Source organism: Alligator mississippiensis, chromosome 5 (assembly GCF_030867095.1).
Source record: "Alligator mississippiensis isolate rAllMis1 chromosome 5, rAllMis1, whole genome shotgun sequence".
Taxonomy (NCBI): domain Eukaryota; kingdom Metazoa; phylum Chordata; order Crocodylia; family Alligatoridae; genus Alligator; species Alligator mississippiensis.
The window spans coordinates 162,865,706-162,890,664 of NC_081828.1; the positions used below are offsets into that span (position 1 = coordinate 162,865,706).

General features: G+C 40.0%; 1 protein-coding gene across 4 annotated transcripts in view; it reads left to right on the forward strand.

Moving 5' to 3' along the window:
- The window catches only part of SNX13 (sorting nexin 13), a 151,865-nt gene that overhangs the window by 68,095 nt on the left and 58,811 nt on the right, over positions 1-24,959 (forward strand). For 3 of the 4 annotated variants that reach the window (XM_019497915.2, XM_059728943.1, XM_059728944.1), the window contains 7 exons: positions 4,564-4,666; positions 11,952-12,041; positions 14,046-14,167; positions 21,684-21,805; positions 21,969-22,070; positions 22,742-22,830; positions 23,829-23,912. In XM_019497915.2, coding sequence (XP_019353460.1) covers positions 4,564-4,666; positions 11,952-12,041; positions 14,046-14,167; positions 21,684-21,805; positions 21,969-22,070; positions 22,742-22,830; positions 23,829-23,912 — 712 coding nt within the window. Of the gene's footprint in view, positions 1-4,387; positions 4,406-4,563; positions 4,667-11,951; positions 12,042-14,045; positions 14,168-21,683; positions 21,806-21,968; positions 22,071-22,741; positions 22,831-23,828; positions 23,913-24,959 lie in introns of those variants that run through there. The other variant, XM_059728945.1, reaches the window with a different exon arrangement.

The window sequence follows — 24,959 nt, forward strand, 5'->3', positions numbered from 1 at the left end:
AGTTTTGCCAACTATTTTAGTTGGTCTAATAAGAAATCATACTTACCTGAAGAACCATGTCTGTTATCTACTTACACTTTATTCATAAGTTAGCTTTCTTGGGCTCAGCTTAATTGCACAGGAGTAATCTGCAGGTCACTAGTCTCATTTCAGTAAGACCACAGTTTTGGCTGCAGAAGTAACCAATACCTGATATATTGTAGAGAGACCTCAGCGTGCATACAATTGATTGTTCAGCACTTCAGGCAGGGATGGGTGGGCAGGACTTTGTTTTTATGTCAGAGATTTGTAGGCAGAAATGGGTGAAGTTCTAGATCATTATTGAATGACTGTAGTCTTGTACGTTCTTCTTATGGTATGCTGTGTAGGGCCAAATTTTCTTGAAATAGTGGCTTCTGAAGATGCAGAGGGAGGTTTCTGCAAGATTGTGGTCCATTACTGCAGTCAGCTGCCTATATATTGGATTTTTGGTTTGGGTGAAGTGTAGTTGATGGAAGAAAAGTGGAAAGATAAGGTGTCAAGTGTACAGGATTGGTTCCTCAGCCTACTATAAGTTAAGGTCAAAGGCTATTTCAGCATCTGACAGTTGTTGGCTGCCCAAAAGATCAAAACAGTATCTGCTGATTTAAGAGATCTTCCCTATCCTACCTCTCTAATTAGGTAGCAGATGAGCACAGGCATAATAACGTGTGTGGCTTGCTCTTTGTAACTGTAGGATCTGCCTTTCAGGAGGGTGAATGTGTTGTAGTTGTTAACTGGCTCTGTGGTCAGCATCTGCTAGTACAAGTGCAAAAATACCTATGGTGGAAGTGCTGACTGTATATAAGCACATGCATATGTAAGATCTTGAATCAAAATATAAAATGTCTTTGGACTTCAGATTTAGAAAGCATGCTAAAATTAGTACTTTTTTTTTTTAATTTAAAAATACTATTTGTAACATAAGGGTTTTGGATATTACTTTATAATTGCAATTGTATTTGCATTTTTTTTTTTTTTTGAAAATGCTGTGGTGAGATTTTAATAACTGTAATGTGGTGTCTTGGATATTTGTATTTGAGTAAGCCACGCTGAGCTTCTCTGGATAGGGTAGAATAGATCTTAATCTAAATACGTAAAAGGTTTCCTTTCAAATGTTGTTTTTCACCTCCATGAATCCAAACTGTACTTTATTCTATTTTGATGGAATATAACAGAAATAATAGCACTGACCACTCTTGTAGCAAAAGTTTGTCATGCAGAAGACTATAGCTGTACCAATTTTAAGTGAGTTGATTTGCTTCCCTGGTGTTTAACTGAAATTGCTACATGTACATTTTGTCCTTCAGACTAGAGATTGGTCACAGATACATTTGGTGAAAGTTGTCCGTTTTTATATAGTCAAGCTATCAAGTTCAACTAATTATTTTAAAGTTTGGGATAGAACTAAAAGGTTTGATACGAACTGGTATAATTAGTGATTGAATTAGTTCCATTTAGAAAAGTCTCAGTATGGGGGAGAGGCATTGCACAGTCCAAACTTCTTTCTCTCTCATTTTTTCCATATCAAATTTGCTTAGTTGGCAAGTAAGATGTGTTCTAGTTACTGCATGTTCTTCCACCTGGTATCTATAAATCAAGTGAGGCTCTTTCCTCTTTTTGCATTGTCACCATTAAATGAAGATCCTTAATTGCTAAATTCTGATCTTTATGCTTGGCAACCCTGTTGTCTTCCCTGCCTTGTACAGGTATAACTGACTAGAGTTAAAGTATGGACAGACATTTCTTTTGGAGCAGTTTCAAAAGGGGAGGAGGGACTGTTGCTCGATTCAGGCAGCAGCATTGACGCTGTTACAGGGTTAAAGTGGGAGCCATCTTATTACACTTGTATCAGTCTCAGCTTGTGCATTCTTATGAGAACATAGACCTTGTTGCACACTTCCAGTAGCAGCTTGTTTTTTGAAACTGCTCCAACTGTCCTTTTGTCCATAACTTTTGGTGAATAATTATATTATAATAAAGGGCTTAGTCTGTGTCTGTCTGTCCATAATGCTTTTGGGCAACTGCACATGTGCTGCTGAGAGGGCCAGTGACAGTTGGCTGAGAGCACTCTGCTGCCTCAGGCAGGGAGGCAGGAGCCCTGCTGCTTTGTGGGAGGTGGTGGAGGCAGGCTGGGGGGTGGGAGGAGCCATTGCTGCTGCCTCCTTAGGTGGAGGTAAGCCCTGCTGCTCCATGGGAGGAGGCGGGCAGGTGGAAACCACTGCTGCTGTGAGCCGCTGCTGTCAGGCAGAGGAAAGCCCCACTGCTCTGCGGGAGGCAGGGGGGAGGAAGGGAGCTGCCACTGCTGCTGCAGCCTCAGGTGGAGGGAGACCCTGCTGCTCTGTGGGAGGGGGCGGAGGTGGCTGGGCTGGGGGGAAGGAGCTGCTGCTGCTGCCGCTTCCTCAGGTGGATGGAAATTCTGCTGCTCTGTGGGAGGAGGCGGAGGTGGGTGGGGGAGGGAGCCTTCACACTGGAGGAGGTAGCAGCGGTGGCAGGACTGTGTACATGGCTGGCCCCAAAGGGCCATGTAAACGCTCCCTGAAACATCCCGTCATTCATGATGGGCAATTGGCTAGTTTAGTTTGAAATCGAATTATTATAGACATTAGGGCTGGAAGGAACCTCGGAAGATCATCAAGTCCAGCCCTTCCCCCAAAGGGCAGGAAGTCAGCTGGGGTCATAGGATCCCAGCAAGATAAGCACCCAATTTTCTCTTGAAGGTGTTCAGTGTAGGTGCTTGAACCACCTCCGGTGGCAGGCTGTTCCAAACCTTGAGGGCTCGGACACTAAAGAATTTCTTCCTTATGTCCAGCCTGAAACGGTTTTGCAGTAGTTTGTAACCGTTCGACCTTGTCATCCCTTGGGGCGCTCTGGTGAACAAATGTTCCCTCAAATACTGGTGGTCACCCCTGATAAACTTATATGTGGCCATCAGATCACCACTGAGCCTGCGGTTTTCCAGGCTAAAGAGCCCCATAGAGACTCTGTTCTGTGTACCTTTGTTCAGTCTTCAATTATTTTAGTTTCTGGAATGCTTGTAGATGGTTGGTCATATTTTTAGGTTGTTGTACACAGTTGCCACGTGTATATATGTGTATGTCCTCATGTGGAAGCAGTGCAGACAAATTATTGTGGATTGCATCCAGGTTGTTAAGCTCTGCAACCACACTGCTTAGGATGCTAGAAGTAGTGCTTGCAAAAGTCCTTGGTATACCTCTGCACAACGCTGTCTTCTGCTGCATAGACATGCCTAAAATGGCGAAATAGGAGCCTGCAGATGGGCTTGTGTGGGTGTCATGTAGTTTCCTTGCAGACTTTGTTTGGGATGGTTTGGACTTGGGCAGGGTGTTGGACTAAATCTCCTCTGGAGATCCCTTTCAGGCCTAATTTTCTATGATCCTTTGGTTTTTTTTGTTTTTGTTCTGTCTCGTAAAAAATAACATAATTTTAAAAAATAGTAGTTATTGTTGTTTTGTATTGTCCAACAGGAAAAAATATCTGATTTTTCTAACAAAGCACTTACACTTTTAACACTGCACCTTGAAAACATTAATTCTCCCATTTTCATTTTTACTGTAACTAAAGTGGCTCAGTAATACAATTACTCTCTCCTATTCACATTAGCTTTCTGTTTGCCTTGCTCTTCTACAATGATTATTTCTGATAAATACTTCTGAAGCAGAACAAACTAACCAAATCTGCAAAGAAAACTCTGCCATGTTATCCATATTTGAATAACAGGATTTGTAAGAATACTTGCTTATACATTTCTTCTTCATCCAAAACCTTTTTAACTTATATTTTTCTTTTCTTTTACTCTCGTGTGACTGACAAACTACCCGTTTGTAGTTGCAACTAACTTAAATGTTAAATTTTATAGGCAAGGATTTTTTGGGTGATATTTCTTTTTTGGGCCAACCTCATAGTTGCAATAAAGCTAAGCAAGCTTTGAATGCAAGGCCTTCCTCTGTTATCGCCCAAAAATATCACCCAATATAGACCCTTGCTTCACATAATACCTTGAACCACCAGGGCAACAATATCTGTCCAACGCTACCAGATCTTATACTGAAAATTCTTATTTTTCTTGGCTGTTATTATGCAGACCTTTTATAGCACTGAATTTTTCTCCCTTAAATTGCTCCCTTGTATACACTTGTCTAGTGCCCCTTGTGGGTTTTGAGTGCATTTCTAATGAGTTCATCTCTATTGAGTTCAGCATATATGTAGATTGTTATTTCTGTCTTTTAGTTTTGATCCTGCAGTCAAGGATCTCTTGCCCCTGGTCCTGTGAGATCTCTGTAAAACAGGAGTTAGTACTGATCCCCACAGAAGATGACCAAAATTTCAGCCTCTATTACGAAGTATGCTAATGCTGTTAAGCAGGGTATGTCCCGGAAGAGTTAACAGTAGCAAGCATTACAAAATGTGTGGGGTTTCTTTGTTTTGTTATTTATTTATTTATTTATTTATTTTTTAAACTCTGATATTTTAAAATGTATATTAGATAATGATGCCTTTTTTTTCCTCTCCCCCCCCCTTTAGGGGTTTTGTGGTTACTCTCTTATTTGGAAAAACAAATTCGGAAAAACACCTTGAACAGTGTGAACACTCTTTTCTTCCTTCTACATCTGTTGGGATTTCAAAGGTAAGCTGTATAAAGACAAACGTACTGAATCTTTTAACCTTCATAAGCTTCAAATTTATAACTTTCAACTTTTTTAAATTTTTCTCTTGAACATTTGAAATGTTTTTTAGGTAAATCCATATTTAAGGTGATCAGACTACTTCTAGTTTGAATTGGATTTCCTTCTGTAGAGTATAGGGAGGCAAACTTTTTGTACTGTGCTTTCAAAATTACATTTTAAGTGTGACATTTCTTTAAGCTAATGGTCTATCTGGATAATGTATAGGGAACATGTCTTGTGTGCTTTCTGTAACTTCTGTTTTAACCTTTTAACATTTCCTGTTTCTTCCTAAGTATTGCTGCTTCATTTAATGTTTCTCTCTGGAATAGTCTGCAGAAGCACAGAAAGTAGATGGTTGCTGCTTTGCTCCCAAGATCACTGTCGCAGTTTGTTTTTGTTGTTTTTTTTCCTGATTCCCTATTTAAGGAATTAATTGCTCCTGATTCTTCCTTATTAAAATAATGATTAGTTAAACTGGTGAAGTCTGCGTATGAAATGCCTGTAAAACTAGGAGTCTTACTCAAACCCGTAAAAGAAAAGTTGAACGATTGAAGGATCATCTTCCTTGCTTTTCTGTTAAACAGACCAAAGGAAGGAATCTGGTTTTGTCTTTGAGTCTCTCCCTTCAACCCTCTTCATCATTGGATAACTTTTATTTTTCATGCTAGAGGTAACATTTTGGTAGCAGGCATAATTTATTCTTCCGCTTGAACTGTTCATATTTCCATGTAGTTTGATCTTCTGTAGTGAGGCTTTAATAAATACTACCTTCTTTCTGGCTTCAGAATACAACAAAAGTACTAAAATCCTGCCTGCCTTCCTGACTTGGGAGACCCGAATTTATCTTCCTAATTTAAATTATCTTGGACCAATTGCTTTACTCTTCCATGACTTGGTTTCTCCCCTCCCTTCCTTATGTATAGAATAGGGTGACCACTGGCCTGTTTCTTAAAGTGCTTTGTGATTCAGTGATATGAGTGCAATTACTTATTTCCATTGTATACACATACTAAAAAAGTAGAATATATTTCTGATAATTAGTTGGTTGAAAAGGTACTGATGTATCCTGTTGAAAGCATTTGTCAAGCCAGCTAATGCTTGCAAATATTTGGATACTCTTCAGCTTTTCTTGTCTCACCAGGACAAGTCCCATTTTACAGAGCTTCTAGTTTGTCAATAACTGCATGCAAGTACAAAACAAAAATCTGACTGATCATTTTATTCCCTCATACTTTATGTAATCCTTGTATCATGAGCCTTCTGACATTTTTTTTTAATAATGTGAGAAGCAAGGATTTCTTAGTGATGTCTTTTATTGGATCAGCTATATAGTTGGGATAAAGTTTTTGACAAGCTTTTGAATGCAAGACTTTCTTCCTTAGCTTTGCCTTTGAAAACTGGACTGACTTCATCTCAACAACTTAGTTGATCCAATAAAAGAGGTCACCCTAAGAAATCCTTGCCTCCTTGCATATTTTCTGGACCATCACAGCTACATCATTCTTACTTTTTGTAATTATAAATTTTACTGTGTGTTGTTTACAGTAAGAACAATGACATTCTGGCTTGCTATTCTACAATGTAAATCTATTTACAAAAAGGAAAAATTAAGTGGCCACTGTATAACTATGCATATTGAGTACTAAGTGTTTCTGGCTTGTTGGGTTTAAACCAATTGCTTTTGCAAGTCCAGATGCCTATATAAATTTTTCAGTCCTCCCTGTGAGCACAACAAAGGCAAGGAAGGTTCTTGATAGCTCATATATAGGGCCCTACCAGATATGTGACAGAAGTGGACTGTGCTGTGGCTCCTTTTAATCTTTCAGGTTCCCTCATGTCCCCCCTGCCGCTGATTGATGGAGGGGACCCATTTGCGGCTTGCTCCTGATTGACAGAGAAGCAAAAATTGCATTTTTAAACTTGGTGTTTTTGTCTTCCTGCCACTGATTGGCTGAGGGGTGCTGGCAGCCCCACTGCTTGTTGCTGACCGGTGGGGAGATGGACACAGTGCCAAATTTAAAACTGCAGTTTTCACTTCCCTGCTAATCAGGAGCAAGCAGGGCCTCTCCACCAAATGGTGACAGTGGGGTACGTGGGGGGACGTGCAAGATAATAGGATCCACAGTGTAGCTTGCTTCCACCATGAATGTGGTAGGACCCAACTCGCACTTCTAGTTAATTAGACCAAATCTTTGATTCATATTTTTGTTAAACTATGGAAAATGTAACAATTGGTTATAACTTTTCCAAATACGGAATCTAATTTTTGGAGGCTTTCCTTGAATTTTTCCCTTTCCCATTTCTGTAGCAGGGAAAACAAATTGGCAATGGTGGGGATTAGGTAACATCCAAACCTTGCGCTCCTTCCCTGCCCCCTCCCCGCCCCCCACAGCCTCCTTACTGTTAGACTCTTACGTACTTGGGGAGAGAAGGGACAAATTTGAAAACACTGACTTTGAAAGACATATGCCTAAAGTAATTTGCATATAGACAGATTACTATGGCTACTCACAGCTTTAGTTTATCCATAACTTAAATATTTTACCTCTTGAAACTGCTGCAAGATTTAGCACAGGTACTCCATAAACATACTTTTAAATAGTGCTTTTTGGACCAATTTGCCTAATATTAGTCCAAAGCCAAAAGCCTCATGATTTGCCATATAGCTTATGGGGCTGGGCCCCAACAGAGACTGCAGCATTTCAAGTCATGGTTCCCTAAGAGGTAGGGGGGGGGGTGTGTGTGTGTGTGTGTGTGTGTGTGTGTACTTCAGATGCTCTCCCTCCCCTACAAAGGATCCATGTGCTAATCAGGCCCGCCAACTTCTAACTGGAACCAAGTGTTCTTGTATAGTCCTGTGATCCTCATCCGTATGTATGCAGCTATGCAAATGAAGCACAGGGCAACCTGATCTAGCTCCACCTCGTGGAGGGCAGGGCTACACTGATCCTGTTGTAGGCTGAGGGGTGGGGGGGGCCGCATTTGGTGATGTTTGGATATTTAAGGCTGGTAAACAGACAGGAATCATTAGAGATCAGAAGGAAAAGTGCAGCTTGGCTGTGGGAGTGAAGAGGAAGTCAAAATAATAGGCAGTGTATTTGCTCACCATGATCTGGAAGAGCAATAAGGAGGACTGTGCTTAATGGGCATTGCCACACAGTTTATTCAGATAAGTTGCCTTAACTTGTCCTTGTGATAGGTTCCCTTCAGTATGTTTGTCCAATATGGCCCATGTGTCTTATAGTCTTGCTCAGTGTGGGTTATATTTAATCAACTTCACAGTTGGTTTCTGTTACTAAGGCCATGCTGCTTGTGGCAGCGCTATAATGATGGGCAGTATATTTAATGAGGCTTCCTTGTATGTGAACATCTTGTATGTGAGTAAATATGGTAATATTGAGTGGCTCTGTTGCGAGCCCAGCTGGTGGTCACCAGGGCAACTGGAGTAATTAATGACCCACATTTGCCAGCTGCAGAGGGCTGGGCCTGGCACATTATAAACCGCATGGCTGAAGCCAGGCAGGAAGTTCCCTGCCAGCAGCCAAAGGGGACAGAGCTCTCTCAGGGAAGAGAGGAGAAGCCTGACTGCAGGAGCAGCGTCTGACACTGTGGAGGGATGGAGTATTTCCTGGTAGGCTTGAATGATGTTTAGCCAGACAACTTTAATTTGTTACAGCCCAGGGGCTTGTTTTGTTGCTGCTTAAAGACCAGTGGCTTGGGTGAGGCTATTAGGGGTTGGAGAAGGCCTCATAGGGGACCCACAGCAGTGTGGGGACCCCAGCGCCAGCAAGGGCGCAGCATTTGGGGTGCACTGACCCCAGCCCCAGAGAGGGGGCAGCATTGAGCAGCCCCAGGAGAGGGGGCATCATTGAGCGTCAAAGAGGGCACAGAGCAAGCCAGGGCTGCGCAGGGCCCAGAGAGGACAAGGGGGCCAGATTAATAAGGCCCAAACTGAACAATGTCAATTCCATCTGTGAGGCTTGGGGCATGGTAAAGGGGTGGTTGGAGCCATGCATAGCCCATAAGGCTAGGGTGCCCCTGAAGCACCCATTGCAGAGCGAGACCCACAAGGGGTCTGGTAGTCCACGGGGTCAGGTATTACAACAAACCATGTCCAAGAAGACATAAGGCAGCCTCCCATATATTTATTCTTCATCAAAGACATGGTGGGTGAGAAGTGAGGGTGCCCTTTGGGGCCAACTTGGCACGGAAAGGGGGCCTTGGGGAGGTCACGGCCATCCCACAGGACCCTGCACCGTGACAGGCTCCCTTAAATGGAGCTTGTGTCACCCTGTTTAAAAATCACTGGGTTAAACTGCCTATTTTGGACTTTTCGAATTGAGCTCATCTGCTTCCTCCATTTCCCTGTTTGACAAGGGAGAAATCTTCTCTGACTGTCAGGGTTCAGTGGAAAAACACTTATTTCATGGCTATCAAGTTTTACATTTTTTCATAAAAATAAAATCTATTTGTGGAGTTCCAACTTTCTGCATTCTCAATGTAGAGATTAGAGGAAAATTTCAGTAGTGTGATCCAAGGGGACTCTTCTTATGTGAGCATCTGGAAGAGCTAGTCACTGGCTGTACCATAAGTGTTACCTTACAATTCTTCGAACCTAGGGAATCTTGGCCTGAAGTGCAAGTCTAATTCGTTAGAACTCTGTACATCTTCTCTAGAAGATGTCCTAGATATGTATCAAAAAACTTTACAGATTCCTTGATGGTCTTGTCTGTCTGTGCATCTGACGTCAGTGAACAAACTGTGCCTTTTTTTCTTTTTTACTCTAAGAGTAGGGAAGACACAACTTGAATCATTTTGCCTTAAAACAGTCCTGGCCTCAATGATCTAAATGAACACCATGCATCTGTTTAATGAATTGAGTGTACCAAATGCTGATGGTTTACTTAAATGCTAATCTAAAATTTTGTGACCTTTTCTTTCAAGGACAGATTTTATAAAGAGAATGGGTTCCTTATTAATGCACTTTTTTTCAAGCACTGGATTGAATAAAGGAAAAGTTCTGCTCCACATATGAAATATATAAGCACTTTAATTTGGGAAGAGTAGAACTAACATAGTTGTTAAAGTATGTAATCTCAAATATACACTACAGAATATACCTGATAGCAGGTTCTAGATTGTGATAGGCTTGTCCAGTGGAAAATTACTACACTAAATAATGTTTGAGATTCAAGTGTTTTTACAGCTAATTTATATGCAGACATACCTCTAGTATAATACACACTGAATTTCGAAAAGCCCCAAATTCAAAGTTTTACAGGGGGAAAATTCTAGAAAAGACAAGGATATAGATATGTAAAAGATTTTAAGTAAAAATTCTTTAATTTATGGGTGTTTCCTACTTGTTCTGTGAAGCAAGACGAGAAGGGCATGGTTGAGACGTTTTCAACTTGGATAAATAAAGCTTGATGAACACTACCTTGGGTTGCTTCTGCATAGAAGCAGGAACTCTGTGTGCGTGTCAACTACATGCGAGTGCCTGATTTTTGGATGAGATCTGACTGGATATATTTTGAGAGTACAATTACATTTTATCTGAAATCCTATTCACTTACATGACTATGGGTTGTTAGACAAGCTACATCTCAGTTTGGAGTGATCATCTATTGCTGTCATTAAGATCCAAACTTTTACATTTCTTGAAATTGAGTGATTTTAGTGATTTACTTGCCTTATGCCTCATTGGCACGCACAGAATCGAGGTTTTGAATAGAAGACATCATTTAAAAATAGGGGGCACTGATTATATCGTTTGGCTATCAGATTGGCACCAATGAAGGAGAAATCATTGTCATCAGCTATTGGTTTTTCCTGGTCCTTATAGTAAATAATTGCAGCCGTGTGCCTGGAGCACCCTGGCAAGTGTAGTCTGTCTGGTAAGTCTGTTGCAACAGAAGGGGCATGGCAGTGGGCAGGCATGGAGGAAGGGAGTGGGGCTGTGCCAGGGGGACATGCTGCATGGCCAGGGCAGTGTGTAGGACAGCCCTGAGTGGCTTGTCCAGGGGATGTGGGAGGGGGGTGTCTCCCTCCACTAATTGCACCCCCAGGGGAGGTGTATGCCCCCTGGATCTGTGTATGGGGTTGGCGCCAGGCTCTTCCTGGCAAAGGGGTTGGGCCGGGCTTGGTGCTTGTCCAGTTTTCTCTTGAAGACCCCCAAGGTAGGGGAGAGTACCTTGTTAATCGGCCATCTGTATTGGCCCAATAAATCTTATTGGTGCACCCTCGCTTGGTTCACCCAATCTTAATGTACCCTTTCACATTTTTTCTGTGTTGTTACTTTTAATTCTGTGTCAAGTCCCTGGAGTACTGTGTGGTTACTCATAGGGCCTAACTGCATTTTGTGTCTGCAGGTCTTCTTTCTGGGAGCTTCTGTATATTTTCTGCTAAGCAAAACTACACAATTTATGAAGTCTTAACATGCAACATGTATTTGCTTATCTTGTGTGTTACGTCTGTCAAAGGCAGAACACTTTTTTTTTTTTTTTTTAGCCCACTCTTGATGTTAAACCAAGGCAATGCTGTTCTGTCTAGTGAATGTATAAAGTGGTATTATGATGTATTGTAAGTCTTAATTTATATTAATGGTATAAATTTTGGATTTAATTTATGCTTTTATTTTTTGTATTAATGCTAAATATTTGAGTAACTATTCTGTAAGATGCTCTTAAAATTATTGGAACAGCATTTTTTTTTTCATGGAGGTCATTTTTTGTAGAGGTGATAAATTGATCTTTTATTGAAGATGGTCTTGGGATCATGTGGTGTTAGGAATATTGTATCAAAGCCATTGTTCTGTAAATACATGAACTGCATGTTCTCTTGGTACCAAGCTATGAAAACAAAAGCTCAAATTACTATTTAAAGATTAGTTATCTTCAGGTGTCTTAATCATGGCCTTTTTTCTCCCTTTTTACTATTATGGCATTTAAGAGGAACCTTTTGGTGTGTTTTGTTTTTTTGTTTTTTTCCTCCCCAATGGACAATTGTTCTGCAACACTAGTCTCTTGTTCCATGTGCTGATTAAGTATGTGTGGGGGGGTTGGGTGTGTGTGTATACTGCAATAGGAGAAAGTTGGGCTTTTTATATATTGGATAGGTAGCAGTTATGCAGAATGCTGTATTACAGATTCTACACTAAGTATTTGTATACTATTAGCAGTAGACTTGGATTTTTTTCAATATGAATAAAAATATTGTAGTAAAGTTTGTATAATCTATTTTAAGTGCATAGAAGAAATGAAATGTGAATCCAGGCCTATTAAGATTGACAGAAGACTGACGGGTGCCAATATAATTGACGAACCTTTGCAGCAAGTGAGTTCTTTTTAATATGGAATATTTGAATTTTATTTATGTGGTTTTTGTTGTTTTTTGTTTCAGGTATTTGTCTCATGTTCTTCATGACAGACTTCACTTGCATGTTCTATAAAATAAATGAACTGCTGTAATTGATTTATTACTTAAATGCTAACTTCATAATCTTGTATGCCCTTGAAGACTGCTCTAAATAACTCTAATCTGAATACCCTTCACTTCATACCTTAGAAATTACTTCTGTTAAATCAGAGACTTTCTATATGGAAAACTGAATTTCACCCTAAATTGTAGGGGCGGCTTGTAATAAACTCTTAATGTTACTTTAACTTCTCTATTTATTTTACTTTATTTTTTTTAATGGTTGAATAATGGCTACTGTCAGCACAGTGGCATGTGATTACTATGTACCATCTGCAAGTGTGAATGGAACTTGATTAAGGTGCTTGAGTACTGACAAAGTAGGCATTCCTACATTGACATGATTGCTTATCTTTATCAAAAGATAGAAGGCTACATCTAGGTTGAAAATAATTCAGTCTCCGTATGTTTTCTCTACTAAATAGATGAAGATGAGAAACCACTGTGTAACACCCAAGCTCCTATGTAACAAACTACACTTAAAATGTTTCGCTGAGTTTTATGTTCCCAAAGACTGCTTGATGCCCCTTGTTGCCAGTAGCAAGTGAATTAAAAAAAAAAGTCAGTAGTATGGGCTAGCCTTTCTTCATTGTATTAAATTGTTCTGAATTGAAGATCCTTGGCTGTAAGCCCAAATGCTTTTTTTTTTTTTTTTTTTAAGATGCAAAAATGCTAAGGTTAAACTTCAGGCACACCTTGTACAGAGACAGTTTAATTTCATTTTCACAGGTATATTTTTGAAAATAACTTATGAAAGTGTGGGTCCTTTCCAAGTTCATATTGACAGGTACTTATATATGCATAGTTTGCAGCTATTCAAAAGAGTACTAAAGCACAGAATAACACAGAAAAATGCTTAATTAGGATTTTTCACTCTTAAATTGAAGCACAGTAATTTGTACTAAACTGATTTTAGCCCCAGTTAAAATTATTACCCTGTCTCTCTTATGCTAACCATGCAGTTATCAGCTCTTCTAACTTTACATCCTTTCCAGAAGATTCTGGAGTTGCCTCCTATATTTCATTTTGGTGGCCTTAGATTTCCTTGATTCTTTATCTACCTTTCACTTTACCTGTCAGACCCTATCTCCAAAACTTTCTTGATACTGGAAGGAGGTACTCATTTTCCAAAGATGTTGCTGCTGCTTTTTAATGTTTTGTATCCATTTTCTACTTCTGCTGCTTGTGTGTGTATTTGTCCTTTGCATCCTTCCCATAGAATATGGGAATTATGTAGGGAACAAACTGGAATTTGCAAGTGGAATGAGTCTTTCTCTTCTACAACCCTGATTTTTAGGGGTTCAGGACTCTTATGCCAGAGCCAAAGCTCTGCCCAACAGTCTGTAGTATTCCTGTCTAGGTAGGCAGAAGAACTGCTGTCTTGGCATGGCCCTGGCTCAGGCACCTTTTTTGGGAAGAATTGATATATAGTCCCAAAGAATTGCTAAGTCCTTTTGTGTAACTTTTCTGCCTCTTATTCCTTTAGTCAAACAGTATGATAGCTGGTTCACTATTTTTGAGCCTTCTGGAACTACAGAAATTATTGTGACACTGTAAGAAAATGTGCATAATCTGAGACCTTCTCCTTTTGGTAGTAACTAGAAAAAGCCAAAGGATGTCAGAATATTTATAAACTGCATCTTCCACATAAAATACATTCTCAGTTTAGTAATAGGGTGACTGCTGATCTCTGTACAATTACTAAGGTAAACATAAACTGCAGTACAGATGTAAAACCTCACCATGTCAATTACCATAATTTAACAAATGAAAGCATTGTTTTATGTGAATTTTGAGTCAGTTGTTGCATGTCTAAGCACAAACAAACTTTTTCTTTCTTGCTTTGTTTTTGTCTCTTTATAGGTAATCCAATTTTCCCTGAGGGACTATGTCCAGTATTGGTATTATACATTAAGTGATAATGAATCCTTTCTTCTTGAAATCAGGCAGGCACTTCAAAATGCACTCATTCAGTTTTCTACTAGGTAAGATGTATTTATATTTAAATCAACTTGACAAATGTAGAAATCTTTCTTGGATTGCTGAGTCATTAAAAAGTACATGTGCAAATATTTTAGCTGCTATGCTGTATAGTTTAAAAATAAAACTATTGTGAAATGCTTCATTGTCTCTTCAAATAAGCACAAGACAGCTGCAAATCTTGTCCATCCTGTGACTTAAATTGGTGAGATGATGTTTCCTGACAAACATTTCTAATGAAAAACTAGATTATTTCACCAGTGTGAGAACCATATTTGTATATAAAAAATATTGTTTTGGTAACAGGATGTGTGTCCAAAAGAAAGTCTGTCAAAAACACAGTTGAAGTATTTGGATAAGAGATTTTTGCAATAAAGAGAGCTGTTTATTATGGCTTACGACTTGGTGTTCTGCACATAGTTGTTCTCTTCAATATGTACAAGCAGTGCAGTGTTTTTCAGGCAAGTAAAACATCAGTGTCAAAGAGGAAATGGCATGCATTTTGACTAGAGGCTTATTTTGAAATTCTTTTTGGTCACATTTGTAAAGATTGTACCTTTTACCTGCTTTCAGTCGAGCACAGTGTTTTTAAAGATATTTTCTCACTACATTGAGAAACATACTAACAAATAAAACATTTATTATATGGACAAAAAGATGAAATTGACTAAATTATATATTAGGGCTGAGCAAAGCTTTGGTCCATGATTCAATTTGGCCTGATTCGGTGGCCAAATCTCTGAATCGAATTGGAGGACCCTTTAATCTCTGCTGTCTCTGTTGGAATTGACTTGATTTTTCTACATACCTCTAGGTAGCAGGGGCACTGAACCCTGCAGTGCTGGGGCAGATGTGCTTCTGTTGGATGCAACAGGGGGCTTCCTAGTGCACTCGGAAGTGGACCAGAAGCACTTCCAGTCCACTTCCTGGCCTTCTGGGACTCCTATGCCCCCCCCGGCTTGGCGACTGGTGCCTTATGGGTTGGGGGGGGCACTCAGGGTCCCCCTGTGGCCGATTGCTGGGTCGGGGTGGGGTGCCAAGGGGCCCCCCAGCATGCTCCCTGGCAGACCTGGGTTTGCTGCCAAGCATGCTGGAGAGCCCCCTATGCTGCTGTGATCGCTGCATCTGCCCTAGCACTGCAGCGATCACAGCCACATTGCTACCTTGAAGTATGTAGAAAAAACTTTTAAAGCTTTGCCTGTGCCCAAATCGCTGGTTTGCTGAATCGGCATCCTATTGTCAGATTTGAATTCGGCTGAATTGAATTGGGGACAGTGATCAGAACCAATGGATTGAATCACTGTCTCTGATTTGGGCCGAATCTGAATCGAATAGGACCCGTTTTGCACAGCCCTACTATATTCATAAGTGCATAAACACTGGGATTTTTTTCCCGTCTCATCTGCCATTTACTTTGCAGGCAAAATTTGTTCCATGTAGCATAGCTTGGGAACCACCACTGTTAGAGTCAGTTTGGGGTTGAATAATCTGTCTTGTCCAGTTTACATGGATTGCCTTAGTTTAAAAAAAAAAAAAAAAAAAATCACCCACGGTGCTTGGAGGGATGAGGGCAACCAACTGTAAAATGGACCTATACCTGTTCTGGCTTGTAAAAGTCAGTTGGGAGAGCCTGGGGCCACTGCTGGCAGGAGTTGTCAATGCTTCTCTTGGGGATGGCAGGGTAAAATGTCACTGACTCCTTTTCAGGAAGCCAGTGCTTTGACTTTCCATATAGTTATTTCCCTGTCTCCCACTTCTGTGGGGAGGGTCATTATCAGACAACTCCAGGCACATCTGGATGCCATCTGTTTCCTAGACTGTCAGTCCTGGGCTTCTTTCAGGAGATGGCAAAGACTGTGCTTGTGGCTGTGGTTGATGCTCTTTACCTAAAGATTAACACAGGAAATTTTGCTCTGCTAGTCTTAATCAGTCTTTCTGCGGCTTGAGGTGCTTATAACATTTACATGACCTGGTAGGTATTCATGGGTCAGCTCTAAATTGGTCTTGCTTTTTCCTAGCAGGTAGGTCCCAGATAGCCGTGATAGGCAAGTGCTAGTCATCCACCTGGGACCTTTCCTGTATTGTCCCTCAGGGCTTCATCTCATTTCCCCTTCTGTTCAATGTGTATAGGAGGTCATTTGTGTGAAATTTGTATAGAAATTTGAACTGAGGGGCCATCAGTATGTTGATGATGCTGATCTCTACCTCTTGTCTTCTGAGACTGTAGACCTAGGTTCAGTTCTTTCCCAGTGCCTGCAGTTGGGAGTGGGAGGTGGGTATACCAACTGAAACTGAATCCAGACAAGACAGAGGCGACAGTCATAGGCAGACCATCTGACTTGGTGGGGGTGGGGACAGGGCTGGGACATCTATCATTTAGGGTTCAGACTCTCCTTGTCACTCAGGTTTGCAGCCTTGGAGTACCTCTTGATCCTGCTTCATCTGGAGCTTCAGGTACTAGCTGTGGCTAGAAGTGCTTTCTAATGCCATTTGGTGAGAAGGCTCAGGCCTTTTCTCATCTGGCCACCGTGATTCATACCTTTGTTATCTCAAAGCTGAACTACTACAATGTGCTATATGTGGGGCTGGCTGCCTTTTGTAAACTATCTGGAGGCTGCAGCTGGTGCAGGACACAGCAGCCCACGTTCTGACGGGTGTGAGTCACCAGAAACATGCAACTCCAGTTGTCCAGAGTCTGCACTGGCTTCCAGTAGCTTTCCATGAGCAATTCAGTTTTGACCTATAAAGCTGTAAGTGGCCTGGGAGCTATATACCTAAGGAACCATCTTATTTTTTTGTCTTGCCACAATCCTCAAGGTTGGCCAAAACAACCAACCTCCTTCAGATAACATCACTGTGCCAAGTCTGTTTGGTGAAAAATGCATGGAAGGTTGTTCTTAGCAGTCATTTTTCAGATCTGGAATTCCCTCCATCCCAAGGCCTGCCAGAGCACAACAATCCTGGACATCTTTCAGAAGCACTGCAAGATCTGTCTGTTTGGGCAGGCATTTCACAACCAAAACTAGGCCAAAATATTTTATAAGGTCTCTACTTTGTTTCATCACATTCTCCTTCAGATATCTGTATGCACATCCTTGTTGTGTGTGTGTGCATATGCAACAGTGCTGAAGCTTGGAAACCTTTTTCTGTATGAGAACCCAAAGGACATGCCATACCCTTTCCTTCCCCTTATGATTACAGGTTAAAGGGTAATGTGCTCTTCAGTTGGTTCAGTACTCATAAGGCCGCCAATGTGAGGACGTGGTCAGGAAAGCTACCTGCACCTTGTCATGCATCCACAGATGCATCACAAGCAGGTCCAAGGAGGTGATCCTCCCCCTCTGTGACACTGGTCAGGGCACAGCTGGAGTACTGCGTCCAGTTCTGGGCGTCACACTTCAGGAGGGATGTGGACAGCATTGAGAGGGTCCAGAGGAGGTCCACTCACATGATCAGGGGTCAGCAAGGCAGGTCCTATGAGGGCTACAGGACCTGAACCTGTTCAGCCTCCACAAGAGAAGGCTGAGGGGGGGGATCTGGTAGCCATCTATAAACTGGTCAAGGGGGACCAGCAGGCAATGGGAGAGTCCCTGTTTCCCCGAGCACTACTGGGAGTAACAAGAAATAATCGCCATAAGTTGATGGAGAGTAGATTCAGGCTAGATATCAGGAGGCACTACTTCACAGTCGGGGCAGCTAGGATCTGGAGCCAAGGTCTAAGGGAAGTGGTGCTCCTACCCTGAGGGTCTTCAAAAGGAGGCTAGATAATCACCTAGCCAGGGTCGTTTGACCCCAGACTTCTTTCCTGCCACAGCAGGGGGTCAGACTTGATGATCTGCTCAGGTCCCTTCTGACCCTACCAACTATGAAACTGGTTTTAGTGTCATTGGTTTGGCAGAAAACACTATGGCTTATGATCTTGGAGCCTGCAGTGTAGTTGAAGTATGTAGAGCTTCTAGCCCCTTTTATTTGTCTCTTGTCTTTCAGATTTACTTTCGCTGTCCACTGTGACCCTTGGAGGGGGGGGGGGGGGAGGGCGGCGGTTGCTTCATCAGCAATGGGATTTGATTTTTGCAAATCTCTGGCGCTATGGTGGTTTCACCTGTAGGTGAAACGGATAACTGTATTGTCTCAAGTCCTGGGAAGTGTTCCATATGCAGATCATTTACAGCTATGGAAGAGTACGAGAATTCTTTCTCATGGCTAATTCACATGATCAACACCTGAACAGGGACATGTAGCTGGTGCTACATATTGTGCAGTAGCAGTTTGTTAGTAAGACTGGTCTCAGCCTCAGTTCTGGTACTGTCTTTGAACTATAGCTCTAAGGTCGGTTCCCAAGAATGCCCAAAAGGAGGCCTTCCTTGTTTATATTCTTAATGGTACATAAACTTAGTCTAATCTCTGGTTATAGAGTTCAGGTCCATTGGGAGCTATTAAATAGAACAGTCAAGGATGTTCCCTGACATCACTAAACCAATGATGGTTTTTTAAGAGGGAGGATATGATGGGATGGATTACACTAGACTTACTCTGTACATATACTTTCCCACTAAATCATCTGCTACTTGCTGTTATTGTTGACAGGTACTAGGCTAGAGATCATTGGCCTGACCCAGTGTGGAATCTCTCTTGTTCTTTACATTGCTCACTGCGTTCTTGGATGTCACATCTCTGTGAGGATATCACTGAAGCTTCCAAGGTGGAACTGCCTGCTGTAGCCAAAGCACATTCCACCATATCTTGCTTGTGCAGTTTCTCTGAATCTGTATCAGCAGGGTGGTCACTTGGAACTTCATCGATGTCTCCAAACATTATAGTTGCATAAGTGGTCTTCCAGTTCGTGTTGCCAAGAAATCTCAAAAGCTTAATTCTAGGTATAGAGGCACTAGTTTGAATCCTCCTATATTGAGAATACATATATGGACAGCTGCTCAAAGAACACTGTCCATATGTACATCTGCATCCTTGCCTCCCATCCTTCCTTGCTTGGGAGTCTCATGCCATTTGAGATTTTTGGCTTGGAAGAAATAGAGTCCTTTAGCACAACACAGGGAGAGACTGGCTATGCAAACTTTACTACTAAGGGGGAAAAGGTCTGAACTTGAATGTTGCAAGTCATATGTACTCAAAATGAAGCTCTGCATAGGAAGACTCTTGTTGCAGGCCATTATCTTCTTAAATCTCTGGTGATGAAGGAGCTGATCTAAATTTTGTGAGTAAGTTTTAACTGGGGGAATCTACTGATGAAACTGGAACTACACTGATATAGACTCCTAGTGCTGAGACAGTTGGCTTCTCTTAAAAAACAGCTTTATCCTCCATGCTTCTACTTTACAAGTTCCTTTTTGCACTGATTCAGTGGGGCTACACTGTTGGTAGTTATATTTCAGGGTATGGCCTATGTAATTTTAGGCAGCTTGTTATGGGCCGGAGAAGATATTGGTGGTGTTCTGTTGCTTGAACTTGGAGTATTTCAATTCTAGCCATAATGTTACCAGAAAGAGGCCCAGAAGTTGTAATAGCCTTAAGTAGCAGTAGTATAAACAAATAGCAGTGAAATTAAATAGTTACCAAACTTTCCTCAACTCAGTTTGAATCAATTTTACAATCTGTCACATGTAATGGCTAGTGATGAAGCAAAAAAATAGCAGGTAGAACTACAGGATGTAACTTGGGTGATCCAGGATATGTAACAGGGGAGCTTAGTATCGGGGAAAATACTTTGCTGTTGAAATCCTAGGCTGTGGAATAGTGGAAATGGCTTGGAAGCACCATCGCTTGTGATTCTTAAGACTAGACTAAGCAAAACCCTAGACAACTTACTATAGGAAATAATGCTGTATGACTACCAGTAGGTAGCCTGGCTGCTCACTTTCAATGACTGGTTTATGAATAAACTTCAGTGATTTTGGTTTTACAAGCAGGATCAATAGGCTGACTGCATACTGCTTAGTAGGGGTGTGTAAAATGGGCTGTATTCTATTCAGATTTGGCCCGAATCGGGAACAGTGATTTGATTCATTGATTTGGATCACTGTCCCAATTTCGTTTCAGCCGAATCTCAAGATTCAATGCTGATTTGGAGAATCAGTGATTCGGCCATAGACGGCTTTAAATGTGTTTTTTTTTTTCTACATACCTTGAGGTACCAGGCACAGCTTGTGAATGCTGTGATGGTAGAGTGGATGGAGCATCCCATAGGAGGATGGGGAGGTGGAGGTGGGGCACCCTGTGTGCTCCTGTTGGATGTACCATCCACCCCAGTGTCTCAGTATTCATGAAACACCTGGTACCTTTGAGGTATGTAGAACAAAACATTTAAAGCTGTGTCTATGGCCGAATCATCGAATCTCAAAATCGATTTTAAAGGGTTTCCTGATTCGATTCAGTCACCGAATTGGGCCAAACCTCTGCCGAATCGAATCAGCAATTTTTTTTTTTTTTTTTTTTAAGCTTCACACAGTCCTACTGCTCAGTTCTTAAAATGATTTAATAGCTGGGTCTACAGCTGGCACAGCTAGGTGGAATTAGCTCTCTTTTACCAGCCTACAGTGTAACCTAGGCATGCTAAAAGGAGAATGAATATATAACGCATGATTTTAAAGTTTTCTTTTTAAAAGATGCTCATTAACAGAATTATGTAAGGCTGCCACCTAGTGTTTGATTTATCAAGTACTGTGGATGAAGGAGTCCAGCTACTGAACTATAAATAGCTTTGGTAACTTTTTAACTTCATGACCAGAATATCTTCTGCTTTTTACTGTTCTGCCTTCTTTCTGATATTGACTTTAATCTTGTAAAGTTCTTTGCATCTGCTTTGGGGGATTAGTTATATAGAAAATAAGTTTTTCTTTGTAGTATTGTAGAGTTTGGCAGAGTGGGTTCCAGAGTAGTTTGGTCTTTCATTTGAGAGTTCAGGCAAGGGTATTTTTGGCACAGAGAAGTTGTGATAGTTTAGTTTCAGTTTTTTTACTGAAGCCTTTAACTGTTGCTTGGAAAACTATAGTGCAGAACACAGTTTAGGTATAGTTTTTGGTACATTAACGAAGTGCCACTACATGAATGTGTTAAAACATTTGGTGTTGTTCAAAATGTATAGTGCAAATCTTTTTAGTAAACTTGTGATTATTACTAGCTAGCTGCCTCTAAGTTCATGTTTTTTAAAGCTATTGCTTGTTAATATATATGCTCATACACACAATATAATATTAAATTTGCATGTAGCTGTTATGCACACTTTAAGTGTTCATATATGCATGCAAAGCAAAATCAAAGAAACAGGAAGAGCCTCTTCATTGCTGTGACAGCAACAACAAAATCTTAAACACAGATGTCCTCTCTTGTGTAGTTATGGGGCTGAAAGTAGGACTGTAACAGTAAACCCAGTAAATCTGCTGTCTTTTGAAAATGTGCAGGTTTTTAATTGTTTTCAAGTAGCAGTTGTTCATATTGGCATTACAAGATAGAGCTTTATTCCACCTTAATTATTTAGTTGATATGTAGTCTTTTTTCTGAAAGGTCAAAAGAAATAAACTGGCAGAGTTATTTCACTACACGGCTAGTTGATGATTTTGGCACTCATCTGCGAGTATTCAGAAAAGCTCAGCAAAGAATAATGGAAAAAGATGATCAGATGAAAGGTAAATGTCATTGTATAAAAATAATTGAGTATAAATTGTTACATTCTACACTTAATTTTTTTGTGTTTTTATTTGGTTACTTTTAATTTAGAAAAGGCTTTCATATATATATAATATATGCATTTGTTTTCTAAACAAGCATTTTCTAATTTCTTTTGTGAAGATACAGCAGAAGAACTTGTAGATATGTTCTTTGAGGTTGAAGTTGAAATGGAAAAGGATGTCTGTCGTGACTTAGTCTGCAGTTCTCCCAAAGATGAAGAAGGTTTCTCTAATTCTTTTTTTTTGTTTTTTTTTTTGAGGGTTGTGTTACAGTAAACTGTAAGAAATATTACATTCATTACTAAAATGGAAGCTATGCCAAGCTAAGTTTGTAACTTTATTACAAACAAGTGTCCTTTGATACTTCATTCATTGGGTGTATATTAATATATTTTTAGTAGCAGTTGTGCATATGTATAAAAGGTTGACAGATATTCCAGATGGAAATGTGCCTTTATTAAAACTCTTGATATGGCATGGTGGGAAGGAAAGGCTAATCACTTTTCAAGCATCCAATGTAAACCTTTCTCTGAATGAGGAAACAGAAATTGGTTTAGCTTAAAAGAAAAGAAAAAAAGTGATTTGATTTAAGCCTACAGGCATTAAAGCATTGCAAGCATGAGAAGCAAACCTATGGAAGGATTAGCTGCTGCTTTGAGAGCAAAACAAGCCCTTTTTACATGTTCATTTCTGTTCCAGATAATCTAAACAGTAAATTATTTTATAAAAAAATCATTCAGTGCACTGTGAGATCTTGAAGAGATCTTTTCAATTAAGTGGCATAAAGTCAATTTGGAAAGTAAAGACATTAGAAGGTTTAGAGGGTCTTTTTGTTCATTGTAGGAACATGTAGAATGCAACAACTATGCATTTTCTGACATACTTTTCTCCCAGGTTTTCTAAGGGATGTGTGTGAGGTTTTACTGTATATATTGCTACCTCCTGGAGACTTCCAGAACAAGATCATGCGATACTTTGTCAGGGTAAATATAAGCTTTACATTCCTAAAATTGTCACTTGCACAAAATATCATAATGTGTAGGATATCAGATCTGTGCTGTATAAACATGATCATTGTATTTTACAGTAATGAATAATAGATATCTGGGGCTGCTGACAAATGTGAAAAACCAAAAAATCCCACGCTTTACTGGAAGAGGCATAGCATGTTAGTTCGATCTAGCTCTGCAGTATCTGTCTAGATCTGGTGCTTCAGCAGGGCTTTTTTAACACTTTATCTAAAACTGATTTAAATCTGCTATTAGATAAATGCCAAAGAAAACCTCGCTGAAATGTCTGATCTATACAGATGTCAGGTGAGCTGGGTTGAAGTAATGTGCTGCCTCTTCTGGGCATGTGCTGAGCTTGGCACAGAAGTGCATGGAGTTTTTTTTTAAAGCACTGTTGACTGTGTTGGGGTTTTTTTAACGTCTGTAAGCAGCCTAGGTGCCTACATTAGGAAGAGAAATAACTGAAAATCCAAGTCTGTCTTTGTGTCTCTCTCTCTCTCTGTCTCAAATCCTATCCTAATGAGATTTTATAAATTCCTAGAGATGAGAGAATTTCTTGGATATACAGTGTAAGTTACTGTTAGAATTGTTCTGTATTTACAATGCAGTGATTTTTGTGATTATTTTAATTTGTTAAAATGAGAAATAGTTGAGAAACTGCTTGGGGAGTAATTGACATTTGGATGCCATCAAATGTATTTTGTCAAATTAATCTTAAATTCTTAATTTTATGGAAATCAGTGTTCTGTTGTTTCATATTTCTCTAAGGAACCTGTCATTTGAGAGAGAGTAGCTCTCCCTTGTGGTCAGATGACTTCAGGTTGGCTAGCATTCTTCACTTTTGATCACTCAGGCTGTTTCTGTGCATGTGTATAAACAAATATAAGCTTTTAGCTGAGCTTTATACTTTTTGTGTAGATTTAACTGGTATGAATTGTAAATTATAATTGTGTAATTTCTAATGGTTTCAGGAAATCCTCGCCCGAGGAATTCTTCTTCCATTAATAAACCAGCTCAGTGATCCTGATTATATTAATCAGTATGTCATATGGATGGTAAGGTTTTAACTTTTTTTTTTTTAATGGTGTTTTGATGGTATTTTCACAATATTTGTGAGAGCATCTTTGGTCCTGGACATCTCAGCATGGCTAGTGTGTATGTAGCAGAAGTATGTAGTAGTAACTTACTATGGAAGAGATTGTATAATATGACAGTGGTTAACTGAGTGTGTGAATTTTTTTTGTTTTATATTTTGCTTTAATTGTTCATACTTTCTTTTTTCAGGCTTTTTTTTTTTTTTTCCCTACACATCTTCATATGACCTAATTTGAGCAAAATGGTCTCTGTATTTAAAATAGTAATTCTCAAAATTCTTAAGTGCAAGAGTAATCCATTAATGAGTTTTTTGGGGTTGTGTATTTTGGAGTTGTGCTGAGAACTGGTTTTGAAGAGACGTGACACGTTGAAATCATAGTTTGTACATACAGGAACCTGTACAGTTCAGGAAGTCTTCTATTGCACGTTAAAAAATAATTGTGATTTTTTTTTTTAATGTGTTGATTGTATAGCTAAAGACATACAGTTTCTAAGGCTTATAGAGGTCGCCTAAACAATGCATAGAAGAGCAGATAAAATGTAAGATTGCATATGCAGCCTTACATTTGTCACTCCCTGGCTTCCATTGTCTACCTGCATAACCTATAATATACTCACCATGTTGATCTAAAATTAAGCAGTGAAAAAAATTAGGGAAAGATTAGTATACTACAGCTTCAGGTTAGCAGAGATGGTAGAAAAGCAATGGTAAAAAAAAAAAATTAGGAAAGTTTTCAACCTACACATCTAGCTACAGCAAAGGTTTATCAACCTGGATGACCCGAGATCCTTTTAAGGGTGCCACATAATCGCATTTACATGTGATTCGGAAGATTACACCTAAATATTTGAAATATAAACATTTGTAGTGTCCCAACACATTTTGACCCTTTGTGGTCTTTCTGAATTCTTTTCTTACAAAGAACTGCTCTATCTTTCCATGCTCAGAATGAATTAAATCTAGAAGGTGGTGTTTTCTGAAGGGTACCTCAAGCCTAAGCAGGTTG